We start from the raw sequence: 24512 nt of genomic DNA, 5'->3' as shown, positions 1-24512 counted from the left end.
GGTGTGCATTCTTTTTTGTGCCTGTTGTTTCTGTATATTTGTCTATTTTTTCTCTCTCTCTCTCTCTCTCTCTCTCTCTCTCTCTCTCTCAGACAAAAATTTGCAAATGATGCGCAGCAGGGAGGGGCCAAAACAGGCTTGTCACAGCGGGGAGGAGCCAGAAACTGGGGCGGGGTCGAACACAGCTTGATGCTCATTCGAGTAAGGAGCACCATCGAGTACGCTAATACTCAAATGAGCATCAAGCTCAGCAGAGTATGCTCGCTCAACTCTAATCAGTATGCATTGAAGATTTCTAATTGTTTATTGTATTTCACTCTTTTCTTTACTTCTCTAACTCTACAAACCAAAATTTATTGTTGAAAGAGGAAAACTTATGTGATTTACAGTGCTGGTATACAAAAATATCTGCTTAAACCATCAAAGAATATCTAACTATATATTCTTTAATTGGAGTTTTGGAGAAAAACTGCGCTTGTTTAGAAGAGAAGTACAATTTTTCTCAATCCCTGATTTAACATTTCCAATGATAATCCCAGAGTATGGTAGAATCTTTGCATCCTATACTTTTCTGCCACTATCAGAATTCACTTCTTGCTGCATGCCAAATACATGCTAAATAAAAAAGGAAACAGCCATAAAACTTGAGTAGTAGCAGGGGCAATATGTGGGAAATAAAAAAAAAAAAAAAAAACTATTTTAGAATCATGGAAACTGGGACAGTGCACATTGGGTATCTTTACAAGTGCTAGAACCTAAACAGTAATAACGTCCATATAGATATTTTCCACTGCATGTGGTTGGGGTTCCCAATGCAGAATGTGATGTCATTACATAAGGATTTTACATACAGTGATGTCATAACATGAAGATACTACATTTAGTAATGTCACACTAAAAGTATAATTAGCAATAACTAATGACAATACAGCATAGGAATTGTTCCCACAGTCCTGTCACAGTAGTGGGATAATTGGCGTTGGGTAGTATCAGAACTTTGTAGTGTGAAAGAAGTTGGAGTAGAAGATTTGACATGAGGAATTAAAAATTAGTTTGGTTCCTGGGCATGGCTTCTCAGCCCTCGGGCTCTGGAGCAAGACGTAAGGCTCCTATGACTATAGTTACGGCCATGCTGTAAAGCCAACTGTCTAGAGATGAGCGAGCATACTCGATAAGGCAAACTACTCAAGCGAGTAGTGCCTTATTCGAGTACCTGTCCGCTCGTCTCTAAAGATTCGGCTGCCGGCGCGGGTGAGAGGTGAGTTGTGGCAGTGAGCAGGGGGGAGAGAGAGATCTCCCCTCCGTTCCTCCCCGCTCTCCCCCATCGCTCCCCGAATCTTTAGAGACGAGCGGACAGGTACTCGAATAAGGCACTATTCGCTCGAGTAGTTTGCCTTATCTAGTATGCTCGCTCATCTCTACAACTGTCCATTTAATCCATGATCCCCAACTTGTAACTCTTTGTATACTACATTAGGGCTCAGAGCAAGAAAAACAATAAGTAATAATACTGCTTCAGTAAAGAAATTTAAACTGCACCTTCCGCAAAAAAAAAAAACGACCTATTTTTTTTATATAGCATTTTGTAAGCTCTGCTACAGACTTCTCTTGCCAAATTAGCTCTCATTACTCTTTCCACTCATCTTGGCACCTATAAAGAACATTGATATTGCAAGTGATAATAAATAGCATCATAATCTGTGAAATATCCTCTTTAATGTAATATACAAATTGTATTACAATGAGCATTATTCATAAAATACTGTGATTAAAAAGCAAGAAAATATTAATCTGGTCTTAGTTGACCCAAATGACAAATATGGCAGAAACTCCATTGTTTTTTGAAAAATCTTTTACAACCTCTTCCCTCAGACAATCAATTACTATAGGGTGTTCAGAGGACAATATAATGGAAACTGGCAGAATTAAAAATGTTGCCTTCTACTGATAAAAAATGTATGTACTGTATTTTTTACTTTATAAGACGCACCTGATGATTAGACACACCTAGGTCTTAGAGGAGGAAAATAAGACAAAAATACTTCAAACTCCCCCAGGGACTTTAGGTAACAGTGCAGGGGATAGTACTGGGCAACGGAGGGACACTTTTATGCCTTTTCTTTCTCTTCCACAGAACGAGCAGCAGAACTCTGTAACTGCGGCGCTTGTGTACGGTGGAAGGAAGGGGAGAAGCTGATTGGTGGAGGTGGGGGGAGCAGCAGCCGTTCCCACCCGCGCTCACTACCAATCAGCGGTGCAGAGGAGAACTCCTAACTGATCGTGAGTTTGTTTGCATGACTGCGATTTAGTTTGCTCGATCCCGCGGAAAAATGCCCAATCACGATGGCCAGCTTGAATTTCAGCATGTTCGCACTGCCTTCCCCCTTCCACTTTGGGGGGAAGAAAAGTGCGTCTTATAAAGCAAAAAATATGGTAAAGCAGGTGATTTTATATGTGCTGAAAAAAAATGACATTAAATAATATACATCTAAAATAGTACATACAGAAATGCAAAAATTAAGATCATGCACATCGACATCAGCAAAAAACAAAGTTACAGTATGCCTCTCACAATGTAGTGAGGTAGAGATGGGAAAAAAACATGCTGCATCGTGAAAGCCAAAATTAGCCACCGGGTTATTCTTCTATAATAAATGAAAAACATGCCTATCATTGCCTGGCATTCTTATAATCAGGGCAACCTGGTAGGTACGGAAGGATTGATGACGGTATATTAACCCTTTCCAATCCACTGTCTGACCTCTGAAGACATTATGATTTAAGGCTGTACAGCTCCGATGTTGGAAGACGTCCGTCGGGGTTCTCTTACTGTGTATTGCCAGCCTCTCTGCTGTCGGAGCCTATCCAACGTGTCACCTCATGCAGTACTGGCTTTAGCCAGCATATAGCACCATTGTATAACGGCAGAAAAATAGTAAACGCCCCCCTAGGAAAACCAGGATACAAATTGGATTGGAAAGGATTAAAGTATGTTTGGGTATTTTGTCTAACTTAACGTTAATGGGACTGGCTAACAAAAATATTATCTAACATAAATTAGCTGCAAGTAAGTGACAATATGATAACTAGAATGGATCAACAGGTTGATCAGAGAAAACTGGAATGTGTGCTGTACTTTGTTAATAAGATAGTAAGTACTACATATTTGACAATGCAACATTTTTAGTCTGTAGAGTTACTGTACAAATATTCACAGTTGATGTGATGACCAAACTTTTGGATAGTTTGGTTTGGCAAGTTAGCTGAACCCCTACAAAAAGTTCAGTCTGAATTAGTTTTAACCAAACAAGAAGTTCACAAAACCCCATAAAACTGGTGTATAACACCGTTTAAGAGCCATAAAAGCCCTGTATAACACTTTGAGAGCAAAGTTTGACCTAAAGCAAGGCTCTACTGCTTCGGTTTGCTCAGCACTACTTAAGCATTCAGATTCCGGACATTGGGCATTTTTGTTTAATAATCAAAAACCTATATCACACATCTGTAGAGGTCTACAAATGTAATTTACAATTAATTCAAGACTTGCAAAGTCTCATTATTTTATAATTATCTTGTAACCTACATTTTTCTTCTATTGTGACTTAAAAAAACAGCTCATTGTGTTTTGGCCTCACCAGCATTTATACCCAGTATATGCTGGGATGTGCAATGGTAAATTATTGGTGCTCTGATCTGTACCACACTTACTAGGTGTCATTTATAATACGGCTCTTGCTATGGGACATAAGGGCCTTGGGCCCCTGCAGCCAACAGGGCAAATGAACAACTGCCCTCTATAAATCTGCCCCTGGATTACAAAATGTCAGCCAGGTCATCCATTCAGGCAAATCAAATAGAGTACCAGAAGACAGGAGGAATGGCGCTAGTGACCTTCAGGGGTGAAGCCAGAGTAAAATGATAAGATTATTTTTTTTAAGGCTACACGTTAAGGAGCCAGACAGACTCCTTTGTTAGGCCTCATTACAAAAGCAGGGAATCAGAGAACATTTAAGTGGGCAATACAAGCAGAAAATTAGAGCGTGTGAGGTCATGTGGATCTCCACCAATCCGCACGTCAGCGGTCATGAGATGTAAAACAGATAAAGTATACATCAAAGTTCCTAAAAAAAGTGAAAGAAAATATTAAAAATAAGATGATAATGATTAAGTCAGAAAAAAACAAATTAATAAGACTAAAGTCCCATTTACATGGCCCAATGATCGCTTAAAGATCGCTCAAATGACAGTTTGAGTGATCATTTTGCATAAACTTTCAAGTAGCTACTCAGCTACTTAAGAGCAATTAAGTGTGCAAATGAAGCCTTAGCTGAAAGCATTTAATAATTAAGCCCGAGGGCTCTTATCTGCATTCAGATCCTTTATTCTCAAGCGGGAAACAATTCTATCAGCACTCCCCATGGAGAACTGCCGATAAGGCTGACTGACGATTTTTAGGTTGGACTGAATTTAACGATTAGCTAGCAGTGCATGAAACGTGCTCTATGGGCATACATTTAGACGCAGCGATTATCGCTAAAACGATCGCCTCTTAGCAATTTTTTTTTTAGAGATCATCGCTCCGTGTAAATGGGCCTTAAGTCAGCAGCCTGCATAAATACTTAAAAAACAATCAGTTAAACTGAGTTAATCACAGAATAAATAAACAATATATAAAAGGAATACAAAACATTAGATACAATTGGTATCCATACAATATTAATCATAATACCTTGAATAATACTCCTGAATAAGTGAACAGTCTCAATAGATAATTTAATGCACATAACAGTATTGTGAAATCTGGTGCAAAAAGCACAGAAATTAGGGGGGGGGTGCACTTAACAGGAAAAGAAAGATAAGAGAAAAATCAAGTGGTTTCAATTAATTCATTAGGTCCAGTGGGGAATAATTTATTTAGCGGGTAGATTCGAAAATTGTGCAAACACAATTCTGGGATGTATTAGAAGCATAGAGTCTAGATCACGTGAGGTAATTATTAGAGATGAGCGAGCATACTCGTCCGAGCTTGATGCTCGTTCGAGTATTAGGGTGCTCGAGATGCTCATTACTCGAGACGAGCACCACGCGGTACTCGTCTCGATTAAACTAGCACTGACCATTGAATTCAATGGAGCTGGCAATACAGCCGGCTCCATTGAAAGCAATGGGCTGCCGGCGAGCGTGGGATGAATTTTCGGGAAGGGCTTAAAAATATAAGCCCTTACATGAAAATGATCCTAAAATGTGTAAAAAAAAAAAAAAAAAATGTATACTCACCTTTCCGCTGCAGCCGGAGTTCAGCCGCATCTGGCCGGCAGTTCTCCTGAACTGCTCTGAGTAGTATTCAGCAGCCGGGGATTTAAAATCCCCGCCCGCTGAATAAGCTGCCTCTGATTGGTCACAGCCTCACCAATCAGAGGCAGCTCTCACTCACACCCATTCATGAATTCATGAATGGGTGAGTGCTGCCTCTGATTGGCTCAGCGCAGGGACCAATCAGCGGCAGCTCTCAGCTGTCATTCAGCTGAGAGCTGCCCCTGATTGACTCAGTGCAGGGACCAATCAGAGGCAGCAGTCACTCACCCATTCATGAATGGGTGTGAGTGAGAGCTGCCTCTGATTGTTGAGGCTGTGACCAATCAGGGGCAGCTCATTCAGCAGGCGGGGATTTTAAATCCCTGGCTGCTGAATACTACTCAGAGCAGTTCAGGAGAACTGCCGGCCAGACGCAGCTGAACTCCAGCTGCAGCGGAAAGGTGAGTATACATTTTTTTTTTTAATTTTTACACATTTTAGGATGATTTTCAGGTAAGGGCTTATATTTTTAAGCCCTTCCCAAAAATTCATCCCACGCTCGCCGGCAGCCCATTGCTTTCAATGCAGCTGGCTGTATTGCCGGCTCCATTGAATTCAATGGGCTAACATCGTTCTTCTCTGCCACAGCTGTGGCAGAGGAGAACGATCTTTATGCTGACAGTGCGGGGGGGGGGGGTCTCTCACTCTTGTGGCTTAATAGTGAGACCTCAGAGCCTGAAATGCAGCCCAACATGTAGCCCCTCGCCTGCCCTATCCGTTTCTGTGCCGTTCCCATCACTCTCTTGAATTTCCCAGATTTTCACCAATGAAAAACCTTAGCAAGCATCGGCGATATACAAAAATGCTCGAGTCGCCCATTGACTTCAATGGGGTTTGTTACTCGAAAAGAACTCTCGAGCATCACTGAAAGTTCGACCCGAGTAACGAGCACTCGAGCATTTTGGTGCTCACTCATCTCTAGTAATTATCCCCCTCTACCCTTAGTTAGTCAGACCTCATCTGGAATACTGTGTCCAGTTCTGGGCACCCCACTTTAAAAAAAGGCATAGACAAACTGGAGCAAGTTCAGAGAAGAGTTACCAGGATGGTGAGCGGTCTGTAAACCATGTCCAATGAGGAATGGTTAAAGGATCTGGGAAGGTTTAGCTTGCAGAAGAGAAGGCTGAGAGGAGACTTAATAGCAGTCTACAAATATCTGAAGGGCTGTCACACTGCAGAGGGATCAGCCCTATTCTCATTTGTGCAAGGAAAGACTAGAAGCAATGGGATGAAATTGAAAGGGAGGAGACACAGATTAGATATTAGAAAACATTTTCTGACAGTGAGGGCACCTCCACACTTGCATTTTTTTAAACATCAATAGGACTTTCTAATGTTAAAAATGCATCGCAAGTTTGTGCTTTGCAATTTTTGTGCAATGCGTTTTTAACATTAGAAAATCCTATTGATTTTCGCGTAAAAAAAATGCAAGTGTGTGGGAGCCCTGAGGGTGATCTATGAGTGGAATAGGTTGCCTCAAAAGGGGGGTGGGGGGTGGGGGGAATTCTGTCTGGGATCATTTAGTGAATCCTGCGCTGAGCAGGGGGTTGGACCAGATGACCCTGGAAGTCCCTTCGAACTCTACCATTCTATGATTCTATGAAATATTCCCTCAGTTTAGGGTCGGAGTTATGGGCAATAGAAAAATGTCTGGGCAAACTATGTAGTCAATTTTGTTGACTATATTAGATCTATGTTTCTTCATTCTATTATTAAATAGCTGGATGGTTCGGCCTATGTATTGCACATTGAATGGGCATTGGATGAGGTAAATGACATAATCCGAACTACAATTTAGAAAAGATTTAATAGGGTATTCATCCTCGTGACTAGCAATGAAAACCTCTTCAGTCTGTGTGAGATTATTGCCACTTTTAAAGTAGCCCACTTTCTAAAAACTTCAGAGAAGATTAGAATTTGAGCAGAGGCATAATTTGAAGCTCTTTAGCTGCCAGTGCAAAATATGTAATAGAGTCTGAACTGTTTTGGGTGATTTATATTAATGGAGTCCTTTTGTTTGGCAGAAAAGCCTGTGTCCCTCTCTGGACTTGCATGTGACCTGAACATTTGCATCTATTATTGTAGCACCCATGACATTGAGGACCGGTTCATTCATCAATAATAATAATCTATATTTGTATAGCGCCAACTTATTCCGCAGCGCTTATTAAATGTATATTCCAGCAATTTTAATGCTGCTTCATTTTCTGTACTGCCAAATTAAAAAAGTTCTGAAATACAAATAATTTTTTACCAGCTATTCTTCTGTGGTCGGCATCCTTTTTGTTCTATGTACTGAGATGGTGCATGCATGGCTGTGCCACCCTAAAAAAAAAATCCCTTTTTGAGAAGAAAAAAAAAGTAGATTTCGTATGACTACGAAAGGTAAGAATCACTACAATAGCTTGAACTCAGTTTTTATTCCACATGGCAAGCACCCTAAAAAAACAAATAATGGATTGGTTGAAGGATCTGAGAGTGTTTAGCTTGCAAAAAAGAAAGCTGAGAGACTTAATAGCTGTCTACAAATATCTGAAGGGCTGTCACAGTGCAGAGGGATCAGCCCTATGCTCATTTGCACAAGGAAAGACTAGAAGCAATGAGATGCAACTGAAAGGGAGGAGACACAGATTAGATATTAGACAGTGAGGGTGATCAATGAGAGGAACAGGTTGCCACGGGAAGTGGTGAGTTCTCCCTCAATGAAAGTTTTCAAACTGAGGCTTAACAGACATCTGTCTGGGATGATTTAGTGAATCCTGCATTGAGCAGGGGGTTGGACCCAATAACTCTGGAGGTCCCTTCCAACTTCTACCATTCTATGAAAAGCTAAAATGCTTTGTTGTTCATTTTGCCCCCCAAAAATGCAATAAAAGTGATCAAATTGTCATATATATACACCAAGATGGAACCGGTAACAAGTACAGCTTGTCATGCAAAAACAAACTTTCACACAGCTCTGAAAAATGGAAAAATAATGTTATGGGTCTTTGAATACAGTGATACAAGAAAAAATAATCTCTCAAAAAAGGGGTTTTGTTGTGCATAAGGTGAAAAACCTAAAACCGTATAATTCTGGTATCTTCATAATCATATCAACCAGCAGAATATAGTTATGTCATTTATACCGCATAGTAAATGCTATAATACCAAGCGCCCCCCCCCCCAAATTGCAAAATTGATGTATTCTTTCACCCCCACCTAAAAAAATTATTAAAGTTTATACAATACATTATATGTACCATGAAATAGTTCCAATAATAACTGCATTCTGTCATGCAACGAACAAGCCTGTATATGGCTATAATGATGAAAAAATAAATAAGTTATGTCTTTTGAAATGTGGTGATGAAAATCCAAGGAAATTGCTACATCGTTAAGTACCAAACTAGTCCTTAAAGGGGTTGTCGGACTCATTTAAGGCTGCTGCAGTTTGTAAACATTACATCAGAGGAGAGACCCCAAGGAGCGCTGGAGAAAGGGGGGAGACTGGAGAAGGAAGTATAAGTGGACTTTTTATTTTAATACATGGGGAGTAGGTTCACATGACATATAAATAAGTCGGACAACCCCTTTAACGGGTTAAATAAAAATATCCCATCTTTTATATGTCACCATTGTTGTCCCATTTTAGGTCACAGGTAGGATATAGAATACCTTTTGTAACAAATTTATGTAGCAATCATTTCTGTGAGTGTTATAAAAGAATTGTCCATATTTCTTACCAGGTATCGATGAATTCCTAGATATCACTATTTAATATATTCTGTAGGTTATACAAGAGCACCAGGTGTGTGCATTCCACACAAGGTATTATAGCGTCCAAGTTGTTCTAGCAGCTTTGTGTTGAACAAACAACATTTTGTTCGTACAGACCAGACAGCCAGGAACCACGATAGATGTTGATGGAGCTTCGTCTGTCTGCAATGGCCTAGGTAAGTAATGGCTTTAATTTACATCAGGACTGTAGTTGAATAGACAGTAAGGTTATCAATATATGGTCCATGATGATGCGGATTACCCATTCAGTCGAGGCCGACTTTTGGTCACTTTATGGATCAACATTCTCCACGCTTTCCCATCCTTGACCACTTCTTTCAGTTCTTCCATTTGCATGTTTGTAGAAGCCTTGATTGCGCCCAGCCAGCATGTTCTTTGCATCCTCTTCTTCATGATCCACTTACTGCTCCGAGCATCAATGTTGTTTCCAGAGAATTAACTTGCATGACGTGTCCAAAGTATGAAAGCCGCTGTTTGGTGATTTTGCCCTCTAGCGATATTTTTGGTTTGATATGCTCTAGGACCATCTTGTTGGTGATCATATGGTCCATAACTAAAAATATAATCTATGCAAAGAGTTGTCTGTATAGAACTACCTATAGGTGTATGCTAAAAAATATGGTATATCCTTATCCTTCTCCTTATGAAAAAGAAACTCCACCTCAAAACTGAAATCTCTGGCAAATTTTCTGTGCCAGTGTCACCTCCACTAGATGAGGTGTCACCTTCATCTAGATGTAGATGGTAACTCTGTAATTGATGGACAGAAGTGTGGTCATACAAATCCAAGATCAGGGCTGGCTGAGCTTGTAAAACATAAGTCAGATATAAGTCAATGCAGGCATTAATCCAAAGCCATAGTCAGGAAACTATAAAGTTCACATCCAAAATTGCAAACCATAAACAACTCCGCAAATGCACACACCATAGTTGCTTAGGCAAAATGTGACTGAGCATCAACAGCTGACATGTGTCTATAAGATGTTGCCCAGCACAATTGAGAGCTGCTATGGAGAACCGGGTGGCAGGGAGATGGGAGGGCCTTTATGTGCAATGGCCGGCTTCCTGTTATATGGACCCAACACATATTAAAATACTGTCTCATGCTTATAATGGAGTCAAGAGGAATAGCCTTTTGGCCAAGATTCATCTGCAGTGTATGGGAAAGGCTTACCAGTGTTGTCCACTACATTATGCAGCAGCACCCATGGACATCAGCAGTAACCCAATTTTGCTGAAAATGGCCAGATATAAATGTGAAAAATAAATGTAAACAAACAGGTTTACCTTTACGTAACAGAATTATAGAAAGAAATACAGTTAGAATGACAAGAAGAACAAATGTGGATCCCTAGTGCAGTTACTGTAATTACATGAGTATAATTACATCAAGGTCAATTGTGACTTACAACCTATACTAGACAACAACTTGTGCAGCCATTTTACTAAATGACATTTGTATATCAATGATAATATATTTTTTATTTTATTAAACTTTTCTCACAGTTGTATATAGTAGAGTACCCATACAAAGCAGAGGTCTGTACAGTTGCAAGAAAAGGGGAGAGAACCCTTTGAAATTACCGGGATTTCTGCACTGAGTACTAAAAAGATGTGTTCTGATGGTTATCTAAATCCCAATTATAGGCAAACACAACCTATCTAAACTAATAACACTAATACTTGTATCATTCATGTCTTCTATAAAACATATTGAGTAGACATCCACAGTGTATGCAGTAAATGGAAGTGCACCCTTTTGTTAATGACTTCTCCAAGAACTAATTTGCAAAATGTGTTTCAATTAGGCAAATAAGATCCAAAGTCTGAGTTTCATAAGTACTTTGTCCATTAAATAAAGGCACACAAGCCTAGTTAGTGACATTTATTTCTTCTCAAGAAAGATTGGTTAGTGTGAACCATGCCTCGAAGATGTGTCATAGAGATGCATGAAGCTGGAAAAGGCTACAAAGTCAAAGCTAAAGACCTTAGTGTACATCATTCCACAAGTAGACAAATCTATATATTGAGAAAACACAGGCCCTGGAGCTAACGTAAGATTTAGACCAAGGCAGGATTGCATAGAGAACGTCTCTACGTGTCTGGAACAGAGAGGGGTGTGTTGGGGAGGTACGCAAGGCATCAGAGTTGGTTCTGCCAGCCTACCAGACCGCCAGACCTTTATTTGCATGAGGGACTAATCAAACCCTGATTTTTTTTTACCAATAACCATTTACAACAGAGTAACTTTGTGAATACTTTTAAAACATTGTTGTTTAAGCAGTATAGGTAGCTTATTATGTAAAATAACTGATTGCTGGTTCCCTTTTACCCTATTCAGAAGCTGTGGTATGACCTGAAGGGGATAGTACATCAAGGCATCCCAGAAATACTGATGAACTGAAACACATTTGCAGGGAGGAATGGAACATAATTCCTTCTCAACGTTGTGTGAGTCTTATTTACAGCTACAGAATAAATTTAAAGTATTTTCTGCTGAAGGGAGATTTACAGGTTATTAAATTTAAGGGTTCGCTTACTTTTTCTCCATTTACTATGGTTGTTTACTCAATGTGCTCAATAAAATACATGACCAGTACAACTGCTCATGTGTTATGAGTTTCATTAAATGGAAATTTTCCGCACCATGTGATGGAGATTTTTTAAAATTCCCTACACATGGCTTGTACTGTAAATGCTTTGGAATTTCCACTGCAAATTCCGCCAGTTTGGAAATTCCTCAGAACTTCCAGCCTGTGTGAAGGCAGCCTGAGATATCAATCAGATAACTGTTTAACCTTCCGTTAGGTGCAATGTCAAAGTCCGCCAGTTCGAGCACAATATGCCTAACAGGCACGTGTTTTAATAAAGGTAATTAAAACCTAAATTGTTAATTCAAGCAATCTGCAAGTAATCAACAACATTTTGTTGGATTTTTAAAAAGGAAAAATCCAAATTAAAAAAAACTAATATAATTAATTTTAATTATTAGTTATTAGAAAATTGTAAGTAAAACTGATACTCAATACTAAATACCATTGTCATGTAAAAACGAATTAAAGTTAAGAAAATGGTCAGATCAAAACTTGAATAACTTCTCCTAGGAAAGACCGGGAGCAAACTGGTGAACACGATTATAAACAGCAAGTAAAAAGGGAAAGCTACCAGACGCAACAGTCGCAATGCTGCCTAGCGAGGGAACGCAAAACTAAAATGGGCACACTGTGCCTGACAGATCGGCTGCACCTGACCGAAGGTTAATAATCATCAATGCAGGTAATTCCAAAAAGTTTGCTTACTTTTTCTTGCAACGGTACATGTTTAAAGGCACAATATTCAGCTGAAAACCTTGTGATTAAAATACATACGCTGTGGAAATTTTGTGAAAGCCCATTTGTAGAGATAAGCGAATCTACTCGGACACGCCCCTTTTTCGCCCGAGCGCCACGATTTTCGAGTACTTCCGTACTTGGGTGAAAAGATTCGGGGGGCGCCGTGGGTGAGTGGGGGGTTGCAGCGGGGAGTGGGGGGGAGAGGGAGAGAGAGAGAGCTCCCCCCTGTTCCCCGCTGCTACCCTTCACTCCGCCACGCCTCCCGGCGCCCCCCGGCGCCCCCCGAATCTTTTCACCCGAGTACGGAAGTACTCGAACATCGCGGTGCTCGATCGAGTAATTACTCGAAACGAGTACGTTCGCTCATCTCTACCCATATGTTATTTACAGAATTTTCCGAAATTGTAATACGACTAGGTAGGTGTTTTGCATGTAAAGAACAATATATGATATTACAATTAGCTGATAAGTAAACATAATATATATATATATATATATATATATATATATATATATATATATATATTTATTTATATATTATGTCAACTGGCATCCCTATATGTATGGTTGACATAAGGACACAAGAGCACAGCCTCCAATAGCCATTGTGAGAAAATATTCTAAATCTAGTTATTTACAATAGCTTCCAAGTTGGATACCCGAACAGTGGAAATAAATCTCTTTCCTTCAGGGGCCAGCTTATAGCATATATCCTATGTGTGCAAAATTTCACCACTCACAAAAGACATAAAAAGTTGAAAAATTTTCCATATACTTTATTTTCTTTACTGGCTTTGTTCTGGTTTTTAGCTTTTTATCCATTCGTACTGAAAGTGAAAATTAAAAAAATCTGCCTGTTGCTTCTCTTATTCTATCTGTTGTTCATCTGCATTGGATACAGTCATGCAATGTAAAAGCTTAGTACAGTAGCTGTCATGTGAGTTCACATAAAGTTACTATATTCCGGTAGCATGAAATCAGTAAAAATGTGCTGTAACTTTGGATGTGACCGGAGAACCTTAATGAGGATTTAGCTACCTAACCTGGCACTGACGCTTGTACAGATTTGCTGCTGTACCCAAGTAAACAATAAACAAAGCCCTTAATTGTCTTGATTGGCCGGTGTCCCAGAGATCGGAACATAACCAATTAAATACTGAAGGCCTATAGTAAGGATAGGCCATATGTATTTAAGGCCAAGAAAGCTCCTTTAAGAAATTAAGCTTAGTACAGTAATGTATTTCTAAACTACATTGCTTTTTATTATTTACTCAAGTGTTAAAGATTAACAGTGTGAAATGTTTTATTCTAAGCAGGTTTATTTTCAAGACTGCAACTAAGGGTCTAGAACTTGGGGAAGGAATTAATTTGAGGCATATATTTACTCCAGCGGGGGGTTTAGGGAAAAATATATGCTCAGAAATCAGAAAATTTAGTTATAAGATAAGTGATGGAAAATAAAATGGGTACCACCTGCTGATAGGGAGGTTAATCCTCAACACAGAGTAAACTTTATGTATAAATTATACATTTTAAATTACTGCCATTGAACGTTCTATGACAAAACATCTAAATAAGGAGCACATTTCAGGGAAATGTAAACAGAAAATTTACTTAAAATTATATTCCATTTGATTTGAATTTTCCGGTGCTTCAAATTATGCACAATAGTAATATCTGTTTCTTCTAGGCCAACATATGATAACTATTGTTCCCACAAGAGGTCTGAGTTGTTGTCTGTTCTCTCCACTATATTCATAGTGATGGATCATAAAACATCATTTGAGAAGAAATTCTTAAATAGGTTCTCCACCTATTTTTACAAATGTATGGTTAATACAGCAGTAAAGCAGAGAAAAAGAATTGGGATCCCCCTTCTGGTGGTCTCAGCAGTCTGACATCCACCGATCAGACACCTATCTCCTTTTCTGTGGATAAACTTAAATGTCTTCTTGTCTCACAGCTTCTACATGAAAATAGTAATAGGGAAGCAGAATCACCTCTATTTTCTGTATGCAAAACATCATAGAAATTAGTTTCTACCTGCTAGTTGAGGGGAAAATTAGAATTAGAGATGGAATATATAAAGGAGAAAACTGCTTGACATCTCTAGATTCCTTGGACTGCACATAGTCTCTAGCTCAAGGGAGCTGAAGATTTCTATCACTAGGCAGGAGTTGGGGTTTGGATCAAACAAGAGGGCGAGAGACCTTGGGCAGGTCTCAGTGTGTGAACCACCTAGCAGATAGTTCATGCCTCATTTCTTTACTACAAAAAAGCCCATTTTGGTTCCTGGTGAGCAGTGCCTGTTAGTAAAAGTATGGTTACTCTTGTAATCCTATTTTACACCTATGGTTGCCATGGTGCAAAATTTCCTAATCGACTTCCTTTAATGGAACCATGACTAGTATGACTCTTGGGTTTTGACCAACAAATCTTGGTGGATCTTAATGACTTGTAATAGGGCACGTCAGGATTCTAGCATGCTTGACAGCAGTAATGCTGCTGACTATGCCACTCTTCTTATCAAAAACACTGCAAAACTGACAAAATGTAACATAATGTCAATGTGAACAGAGATTAAATCTTACACAGCCTTTCTTCTATGTCTATAAGAAAGAATGTTTCTATACCAACATAGAAGGGGTTCTTTACTGTAAGACCAGTAAGACTATGGAACTCTCTGCCTGAGGACGTGATGATGCTGAAGCCATGGAAGAGTTTAAGAGGGACCTGGATGCCTTTTTGTAGTGTAATATTACATGTTATAGTCACCGATTACTTCACAATGGTTGTTGATCTGGGGATTTATTCTGATTGCCAGATTTAGAGTCGGGAAGGATTTCATTTCTCCCTAAAATGAGGAAAAGTGGCTTCTTCCTCATGGTGTTTTTGCCTTCTTTGGATCAACATTGGTGGGTAATAAGCTGAACTACATGAACATAGTATGTAAGACTGAAAAAAAGACCTATGTTACTATGTTAAAATATGGTCATCCTATAATCGCTTTATCAGCCTGATTAGGTAAATAGTACACTCCACCTAAAATAAACCAAAAGCGGCATAGAAATAAAGAAGATATTTGTCTAATTAAAGATAGCGATTGACAATGTTTGCTCCAGTCTATATGTCATAAATATATTTCACATAATGCTACTGTATTACAAGTACTTGAAAAGGAAAACATATTTTTTGCAATAATGTTTTTGTACATTTTGTAGTAAAATGATTTCCTTTATTGTTATTATAAAGAGTCTTGATAATAGAAAACATCAAAAGGCTGACATTCCGACAAACGGGCCAGTGATGCAAATCTACATTGAATAAATATGAACCGTAGCAAAAATACATTTTATCATGCAGATCACTTAATTTCCATGTAAAGAAATTAAAGTCTATGGTAGCTAGCAAAGAGATCTCTAATTTATTATATACTCTGCATTTCAAGTTTGCTTGTTTGAAGCACGATTGTTTGCATGCCATTATTAAAATACTGCAAGAGGTTAAGAAAAGGAAAACAAAAGAAAGAAATACATTTTGGTGCATGTGATATAGTTAAATGTAAACATTTCTTAAAATATGTTTTTATTGTTATTAATGCTTTAGATTTATAACCGTAACACCCAATACAACAATGTATTACAGGAGTTGCAAAATCTTTGAAAATAAAAATCTGAATAAATTTAACAGTCCCACAAAAACAATTTAACTCTGTCCTTGGTCCATCTTTAAAATGTATTTGAATATTCTGTCAACAAAGCAATGATAAAATAGCTTTTCCAAAAAAATAAAATAATTCAGTTAATCCAGTAGGTAGACAGACTTGCTGCCTAAGCGTTTGAGTAAGCCAAACTAAATTGCCATAACCAAGCAATTACAGTACTGACATGCCATCAGCAGGAAAAAAGATCTACCATAGCCGAAAATGAAGTACACAGCTGTTATCAAAATAATCTATCTCATTTCATATCAAGAGTTTAAGGTGGGCTATTTCAAAGTTTATTAACACAGTTTGGTTTCAATCATACATACAGTTACAATCAGATGTTTGTGACGGTTATCAATACGTATGACAACTGTTGACACTGCAGATCTTTGGATATTGGCAAGCTCCATGTAAAACAGCATATTCCGGAACTTTGTGTGAAATAAGTCTCAATGTGAATTTTGCTATAATTTCATTTGTGCCTTAAATACTTGTGTTGTCTAGATCATCTTCTTCACACTTAGCATGAGACCTGGAAAGCATCAACAGTTTTTCTTTATTCGTATACTGCTTCTGAAGATATACTACATGTTCTGTGCTGGTATCTTCCAAGGGAATGTCTATGACTATAGTCTCAACATCCTCACAGTCCTCCTGGGTTTTATTGGCTGAGGTGTCTATAGACTCAAAGGAGGTTCCTGCCTCCTCTAGATGAACATAGCCCTTATTGCTTGATTGGTCAGATCCTGAGCTCTGGGAATCTCTTCTTATTAATGGTGCTGTTGTAAGAGAATCCACAAAAACTGCAGGTTTTGTTTTGCTAAATGGAGAGGCCTTCACCAAAAGGCTACAGTCTAAATCTGTGCTACTTAAAGACTGGCTACCTAAGTCTGACAGTAGACTGGGTGACATAGGTCTCCTGAAGTCTGGCAGACAGCTTGTGCTCTGGCGTCTTAAGGGTAGTTTTCTATTGGTTTTGGGAATTTCCCAATTTAAGTCTGCATGGCTAAAATTTTTCAAACTTAATTCAATCTCCCCTTTCTGTACTTCTTTGGCACTTTTACCTTCCCCACATTCTTTCTTCTTCTCCAAAAGACAGTTGTCTAACTTCACAATGGGCAATGTAAATGCACTAAGGGAATGGCTAACAATGGAATTTGTGCTGCTTCTGCCCCACCTTAAATCAGGTGATCTTGAAAGAGAATCATTGTCACACCCTCTCCCAGAAATTCTGTCAAATGGTAAAGCAGAATTTGACCTCTCCCTGTAAATACTGTATACGGCCTCGTTCATGTTGGAGTCCTCTGCTGCATAACGATGTACCTTTGGAGAAGACGTCCTTGCTTCCCTAGGATTTGGAGGAGAGAATGAAATTGTACCACCAAGAGCAGAGTTCCAAGAGCTCTTGGCTAACATTGCAGCCCCAAAGGAGTCTCCACCTTTCGCATCCATGCCCCGTGATTGCACATAATTTACGAAGCCATTCAGTGGACCTCCATCCTTACATTTCATGCCATGAACATCAATCACTGTAGAGTAAAGATCCCTCAGGTTGATAATCTTAGTTTTCTTGTCTCTGTTTTCATGAAGAACTGCATTTGCACAAATAAATAGAAATATTCCAATGCCCATTATTAGAGGACCAAAGACTTTAAGATTATCCGAATGTAAATATCCAGAAAACAGACCTTTGAGAAAACCAGAAGACCCAGATGTTTTTTGCTGACGGCTTCTTAAGTTTGTGTTATTTACTTTGAAGGTATTAGCTCCTTGACTGTTGTGATGGCTCCAGGATAGGTTTCTATTAGCACTACTTAGATTTGTATCCCCTGATGAAAATTTGGCTTTATTTGTCCCTAGACCTCCATGATAAACTGAATGACTTTTTGGCCAATATCCCATAACAGCCATAGCAATTCCAACAAGAAGTACTAAAATTCCACATAGCGCAATCAACCCAGAAACAGAACAAAGTTTAAGTTTGCCTTTAACTACCACCACATCATTCTTGCGCTTCTTCTTTGCTTTTCTCTTGCGCTTTGGATCTTGGCTTTTTGTTCTGAGAGGATCCTGTTTCCGTGCAGAGATCCTCAAAAGACCTCCAGTAGCGATCATGCCGGCCTCAGATCTCCTGATAAGTTACTTCAGCTCCTATGGATTAAAAAAAATATAAACCGTAATTAAAGTTTTGAAACTCTAAAACAGTGCAAATGATAAATATACTCCGCCAGTAAAAATAACCTTTCTATACTTCAAACATTCGTAAACTGTAGCACTTTAAAATTCAGTATTTAAATATCACCCATGCCACCTACATTGTACACATTCAAAAATGGCCAGAAGCTCAGCTCAGAGTCTGACCTGTATGTAGATCACTGTCCTAAAACAATGTTAGGTTTTTAGAAATTGCTGAGCATATTTTAAAACTATACATGGAACAAAAATATGGAAACCCTGTACAACATACATGCCTTATGCTACATGGGATCATTAATCAAATTTCAATAAAACATATAGAGAAGGATTTTAAGTGGAGGTAATATGACACAGATGCTGCCGGGCAGAAGTGAACATCTACCGGAGTAACACGGTTCTATTGGTCAGGAGTTTAAGCCTCTCAGCTGCTGTTTCCAACTGGCTTTCAAAACTACCCAGAGCAGGGCAAGAGGTGAAGTAAACACAAATTTGGCAGGAAAGCTCTCAGCCAAACAGGGGTCAACAGGGCAGCTCAATGCTGATGACTAAAATCCCATGCATTAATAATGTTTCCATATTTTTGTCCATTCCCTGTGTGTGTGTATGTATATATATATATATATATATATATATATATATATATATATATATATATATATATATATATATATATACATACACACACACACACATATATATATACACACATATATACACACACACACATACACACACACACATTTTTGCATAAACAAAGCCTCAAGAAGTATTCATTTGTGCATAAAGTTACAAGCTGGCCATAGTATTCATTTTTGCATCACACTTGCCAAAAGTTGGAGGAGTGGGTTTGGTGTACCAAGAGGGGCATGGCCAACAACTTGTAGACAGATTAAAATGGTATTCTGATACTTTGTTTACTTTTCTATTGATGGGAACCCTGCTAATCTGCTGATTCCCGGTACCACTGTCACTATGGTCAGTGCAGAAAGCAATGACAATAGTGCAGGCACAGCTCTGCAATACTAACCCAGGCTGCTGTGCTAGGGTCAGAGCTTTCTGCTTTCTCCACAGATCATAGTGTCAGCAGCATCGGGAATCCGCTTAGTCCCGGGAATACTCCTTTTAACCATAAAGCTTGAAAATGGCACAAATTAAACCTGTTCAGAACAGGCAGGCAGAGATTTCATTGTCTGACTTTAGGGCAGTCTAAGATGTGCTTAATTTACTAAAAGCCATACACATTTTAATACATTTGCCACAGTTTATTCAACAATCCTTTTAATTTAGACTGGCCCATTAATGTTGTCTTACATAACTGAAGAGCATGTACTTTAGAACAAGGCCTGGTGCAGTTTGTGGCCATTTTAAAATTCTCTTTAGTATTGTAGACACATTATGGGAAATTAATCAAAGTTGTATGGTAGTTGTCTGTTAAAATATAAAATCACAAATGTTGCGTAATTAGGGTTTTGCTCAAAAATTGTGACTTTTTGCTTTTGTACATGTCTCACTCCGCTTTTCCAAAGTTTTTTTATTTTTTTCAAAAAGGAGGGATTGTTTGAGTGGAGTGAGATTTTTAGACACATTAAAGACTTTTAAGAAAAAGTCATAAAATTTGTCGCAATCTCGCTCCAGCAGCAGGGTGGAGTAAAAAGTAACACCACATTTCTTGACCTATTTAAAGATGTGACTAATTCATCATCAGCGTGCAACATTTGATAATTTTTTTTGCAAATACAGGCAACGTGGCCTCTAGCAAAACTGGCTTTAAAAAAAAACGCAAATGATACAATTCCCCATGGTTTGTGTGGCATTTTAATAGATAAGACACAGACATCACTGAAAGTGACAGTTGCCAGGACTTGTCCCTGCAATACTGTTGAACAATCTGTCACACCGTCTATAGCTGTACTGCCAACATCTTTGCACGAGCCAACTAGCAAAAATGAAAGCCTTAGCAGTTATGCTACTGTCACTTATATGGTGCGCTTGGAAAGTAATCCCATCACTCCTACCTACTGTACTGTATGTGGTCAACTTCAAACTGTTGCAGACAGTCCAGCTGCTTTCATAAAGAACAGTCATGATTATTCCAATACAGTATATTAGAGATATAGTTATTGCTCTATGAAGACAAATGGGAAACCCAACTAGTTGAGATATTGTCAGCCTATTATTTCTTTCTCTGTTGCCTGTTAATGAAGTTGGAAGAGGTCTGCACTCAGGCCAGTTGCAATCATCACGAAGAACCATTTTTCACGATGCCTGATAACTGTTGCAGTTTCAATAGGATCATTATTTGGCACAGTGGGTGTTTTCAGGTTATGTTCCCCATTTCCTCGTCAATTACTGGATATCAGTTGGTTCATCATAATATGTGTGGTTAGCTTGAGGTTTCAATGTCAGTCTTTTAGTTGTTATCCTTTACTGGCTGCCATAGCAACTAAAATGAACCTGTATATAAGTTCAGATGCATCCAAACTACATTACTGTTCAGTGTTTTGTTTCTTTACATCCTTTCAGTTCCCTTTGTTTCTGTTCTTATAACAGATCTCGGATCAGCTATTACCTTTTAATTGAAAAAAAAAAAACCTATTAAAAGCTCGTTCACACTAGCATTTTCATTTCTGTTTTGCTGTTCCCTCGTGGGAATAGCAAAACAGAAAGAAAAGGTTTCCATTTTCAAGAACTTAGAAGTGGAAGATCTTCAGTTTCAATCCGTTTCTCTATTTACCGTTACAATTCCATTTTTTACACCAGATCAAAAGTGTAGACCCTTGGGGGGTCTATAAATGTGGGGTAAAGAAATGTAGGTGCTGAGACAACATCCAGTATGGCAGGAAAGATATTGATCTTGGGAAAGGGAAAAAATGTCCAATCAAACAAATCCTTAATTGCAATTAAATATATAGGGCAAACCACCAATCCCCTCCGAATACGGGCTACTCAGCACAGACTGTATATTTATGTCATTTCAAATTTTTTGTTCCTATGGAATTTATTAGTAGTCACTCCCAGTGTTACCTTTATTCTTTCTTTCTTTTTTTTTAATTGTACAAACTTGTGTGAAATAATGATTTATACCCACCATGAATACCTCCTTTTAGGTTTTAAACAACTTGGTACTGTTTCCATGGTTATATTCTATGTTAAAAGCCTTTTATGTTGTTCCTGAGGCTCCCTCCTGCCTTTGGAATGCACAGCCATTGGATTTGAAATGCATATTGACATCACCTCTGGTTTTCCCGGTGACGCGGTAATTTACGTTTTCCCACGAGATCACAGGGTTTTCTGGCGTCCCAATGCCATCTTTAAACATAAATGCTGATCCCCTTAGTGCAGATCTTTACACTGGAGTGAAGAGAACCTAGGGTAAGACTCCAGCATTTTCTCCTTTCTCTCAGAACCATGCTTATCCTTTGGCTAGCTTTCCTCAGTGAATAAATGTATGTATATACCTCTTTCTAACGTGTATGTATTGTAATATCTTTTAGCATACCCTCTATGTGTTCTCCTCTTTTTATAGTGCATTTTGTGAGAATATCGATTTGATTGTTGTTATATGGAGCAACGATACACTCCCACTATAGATCCCTCTGTTCTTTTCTGATGACTTCTATACCAACATATATTTCTATACATATCTATATCATAAGACGTGTAAATCCAGGACCAACCATACATTCATAGATATATATCTGATATGATTTATGACTGATTATCTTTTCAGAATCTATTTATTACCAGTTATAAGTATGTATACTTTTTTCTGTTTCCTTTTTTCCCATATGTATGTATGTGTTACTACTTCTGCCCCTCATCTCTCTTCCCACTCTATGCTACTAACTGAATTTTGTTCTGTGTTTGACTCCCAATAGACTTGTGCTTGATAAAGGAGCAACTAGAACTCTTAAACGCATTGCACCTTTCTGTTTGTCAATAAAAATATGTTTTTTGACCCTATCACGTAGATTCTATTGTTCTTGATGACCACTCTGCGATGATTGCACAAGAGGTCTATCAACACATGCAGTCCCTCTTAGGCTGCCTGTCCACGGGCATTGCGGTATCCCATGGCAGATCTCCACTGCGGGAGCCACCGCCCGGGAGCAGGAGCCTGCAGGCGGATCTCTAACAAATAGGCTGACTGCGGAGAATCGTGGCAATTCACAGCATGCTCGTGGACAGGGGGCTGCGCTTTCCATAGCAAGGCTATGGAAAGCGTTCGTTGCGTTCCCTGCGGTCGGATTATCGCCGCAGGAAACGCAATTACAATCGCCCGTGGAGAGGAGGCCTTATTGTGTCTGTATGTTCTGGTGTGTTTTCGGTTCCCTGAGCGCAGGAGTTCTTTTCTCCTTTTTATCTATACTTCATTACTTCTAAAGGTGTTTGACACCCCAGTCTTTCTCCTTGCATGCTCTCCCTGGATAACCCATTGGGACAGGGTTTCCTTCACCTACGACACACCCTTTATTCCCATTCTCCGTTCTTTGTGTAATAAACTGCTACAGGATCACACCTGCAAACAACAGAGGCGCTGTCATGACCATCCATTTGCTAGCACATGTTACTTTTGTTTGATTCTCACACATAGTAACATAGTTTGCAAGACTGAACAAAGACATATCTCCATCCAGTTCAGCCTATATCCTGCCATACTGATCTAAAGAAAGGCAAGAACCTCCATGAGGTAGAAGCCAATTTTCCTTTCTAACACAAAATCTGATAAAATGCCTGAATCAGCAACCAATCTTCAGTAATTCAATGACTATAATATGTAATAATGTTGCACTTGAGAAAGGTGTCCAGGCCCCTCTAGAACTCTTTAATCGAGTTCACCATCACCATGTGCTCAGGCAGAGAGTTCCATAGTCTCACTGCTCTTAATTCCTATTTTGGTAAAACCATATATGTCTTGCTTGATTCAGATGGTTACCCCTACGGATGCAGCTTAAAAACAACAGCTTAAAAGGATTTACTGGTGACAGGTTCCCTCTAAAGCATACAGGCCATGTTAGTTTTTACCATATTTTGAGATGTTGGGCATAGTTGACTCTGATGTCCTTTATACTTTATAGTTACCTCACCTTTTGGGATTCTGGACAGTCTCTTTGACTCATTGAGTAAAGATGAGAGGTAGAGGTCTGAAACCAGAAACCAGAAACCGGAGGGCGGGCGGGGTGATTGATCTTAACTCTATATAGTAGCCTATGTAATTGATGTGCAGCCTTTGGCTGCCACTTGCCTGCGGGCCTACTCGCTGCCACTTCTTTACTAGTTTTAATAGCAAAGACTCCTGTGGCACCTCAGGCATATGACTCCTGGTCCTCTTTGCAATCTCCATTGCTGATAGGTAATTATTATGATGTATAGTAAAATAGAGTGGTACCATGTTAGCCAGAAAAATATATGTGATGTTAAATAAAGCCAATAAATTTAAAAAAGTAAACAAAAGTATTATAAAGGTGATACAAGACAATTTAACATCACAAAGGGTAATTATTTATTACTATTAGTAGTACAGTTTATATTAAGGAATTGCTGCCAGTATTTAATGCGGTACGAAGGTAGTGCTTGACTTTCCCTTAAGACCCCATATATCTAGTACAGTCTGCAAGAGACATATAAATATGTAATCAGTTTTTATTTTAGTAGCAACTCTGCATTATGCATTCATGGTTGATAGATCTTGACATTTAATCATGGACTTCAGGAGTCTATTTATTAATCTGAGAGTCACTCAAAATGTTACTTTATATTTTTTACCAGCTCTCTAGAGTATTAATAATCACATTTTTAGGTTACCTTTTTCATATGTCAGATGGAAATAGTGTAAAAGCAAAGACCCCTGTTAAAATTATTATATTGAGTCCTCAAGTACACAGCAGCGCCATGTACAGGAGCTTGTATAGCGGCAGCGCCAACATTAGGCTCTGTACTACGAAGCCCTAAGGAATTCATGTGTCGCCATACCATATATCTTCTAATGGAACAGGTCATGATTTTTTACCTGTCAGATCCATATGGAATTCAACAAAGAAAAACCTCTATATGCCTCTCTATACGATCAGAGGCATATGAGGGTACGGTAAAGCCTTATACCCCTTTATGGAAGTCCCATTATAAGATAAAGCAGTGACAGG

At 38.8% G+C, this 24512-nt stretch overlaps 1 protein-coding gene across 2 annotated transcripts in view; it reads right to left on the bottom strand.

Moving 5' to 3' along the window:
* Positions 1 to 16167: 16167 nt before the first annotated feature.
* Positions 16168 to 24512, bottom strand: part of TMEM200C (transmembrane protein 200C) — a 52195-nt gene continuing 43850 nt past the window's right edge. For both annotated transcript variants that reach the window (XM_066578966.1, XM_066578967.1), the window contains exon 2: positions 16168 to 18324. In XM_066578966.1, the coding sequence (XP_066435063.1) occupies positions 16657 to 18288 (1632 nt within the window). In that variant the 5' untranslated portion in view covers positions 18289 to 18324 and the 3' untranslated portion in view covers positions 16168 to 16656. The remainder of the gene's footprint in view (positions 18325 to 24512) is intronic.

This window comes from Eleutherodactylus coqui, chromosome 9 (genome assembly GCF_035609145.1).
Source record: "Eleutherodactylus coqui strain aEleCoq1 chromosome 9, aEleCoq1.hap1, whole genome shotgun sequence".
NCBI classification, from domain to species: Eukaryota; Metazoa; Chordata; class Amphibia; order Anura; family Eleutherodactylidae; genus Eleutherodactylus; species Eleutherodactylus coqui.
Note: the sequence above shows the minus strand (reverse complement) of the source record. Positions and strands in the feature narration are given on the sequence as shown.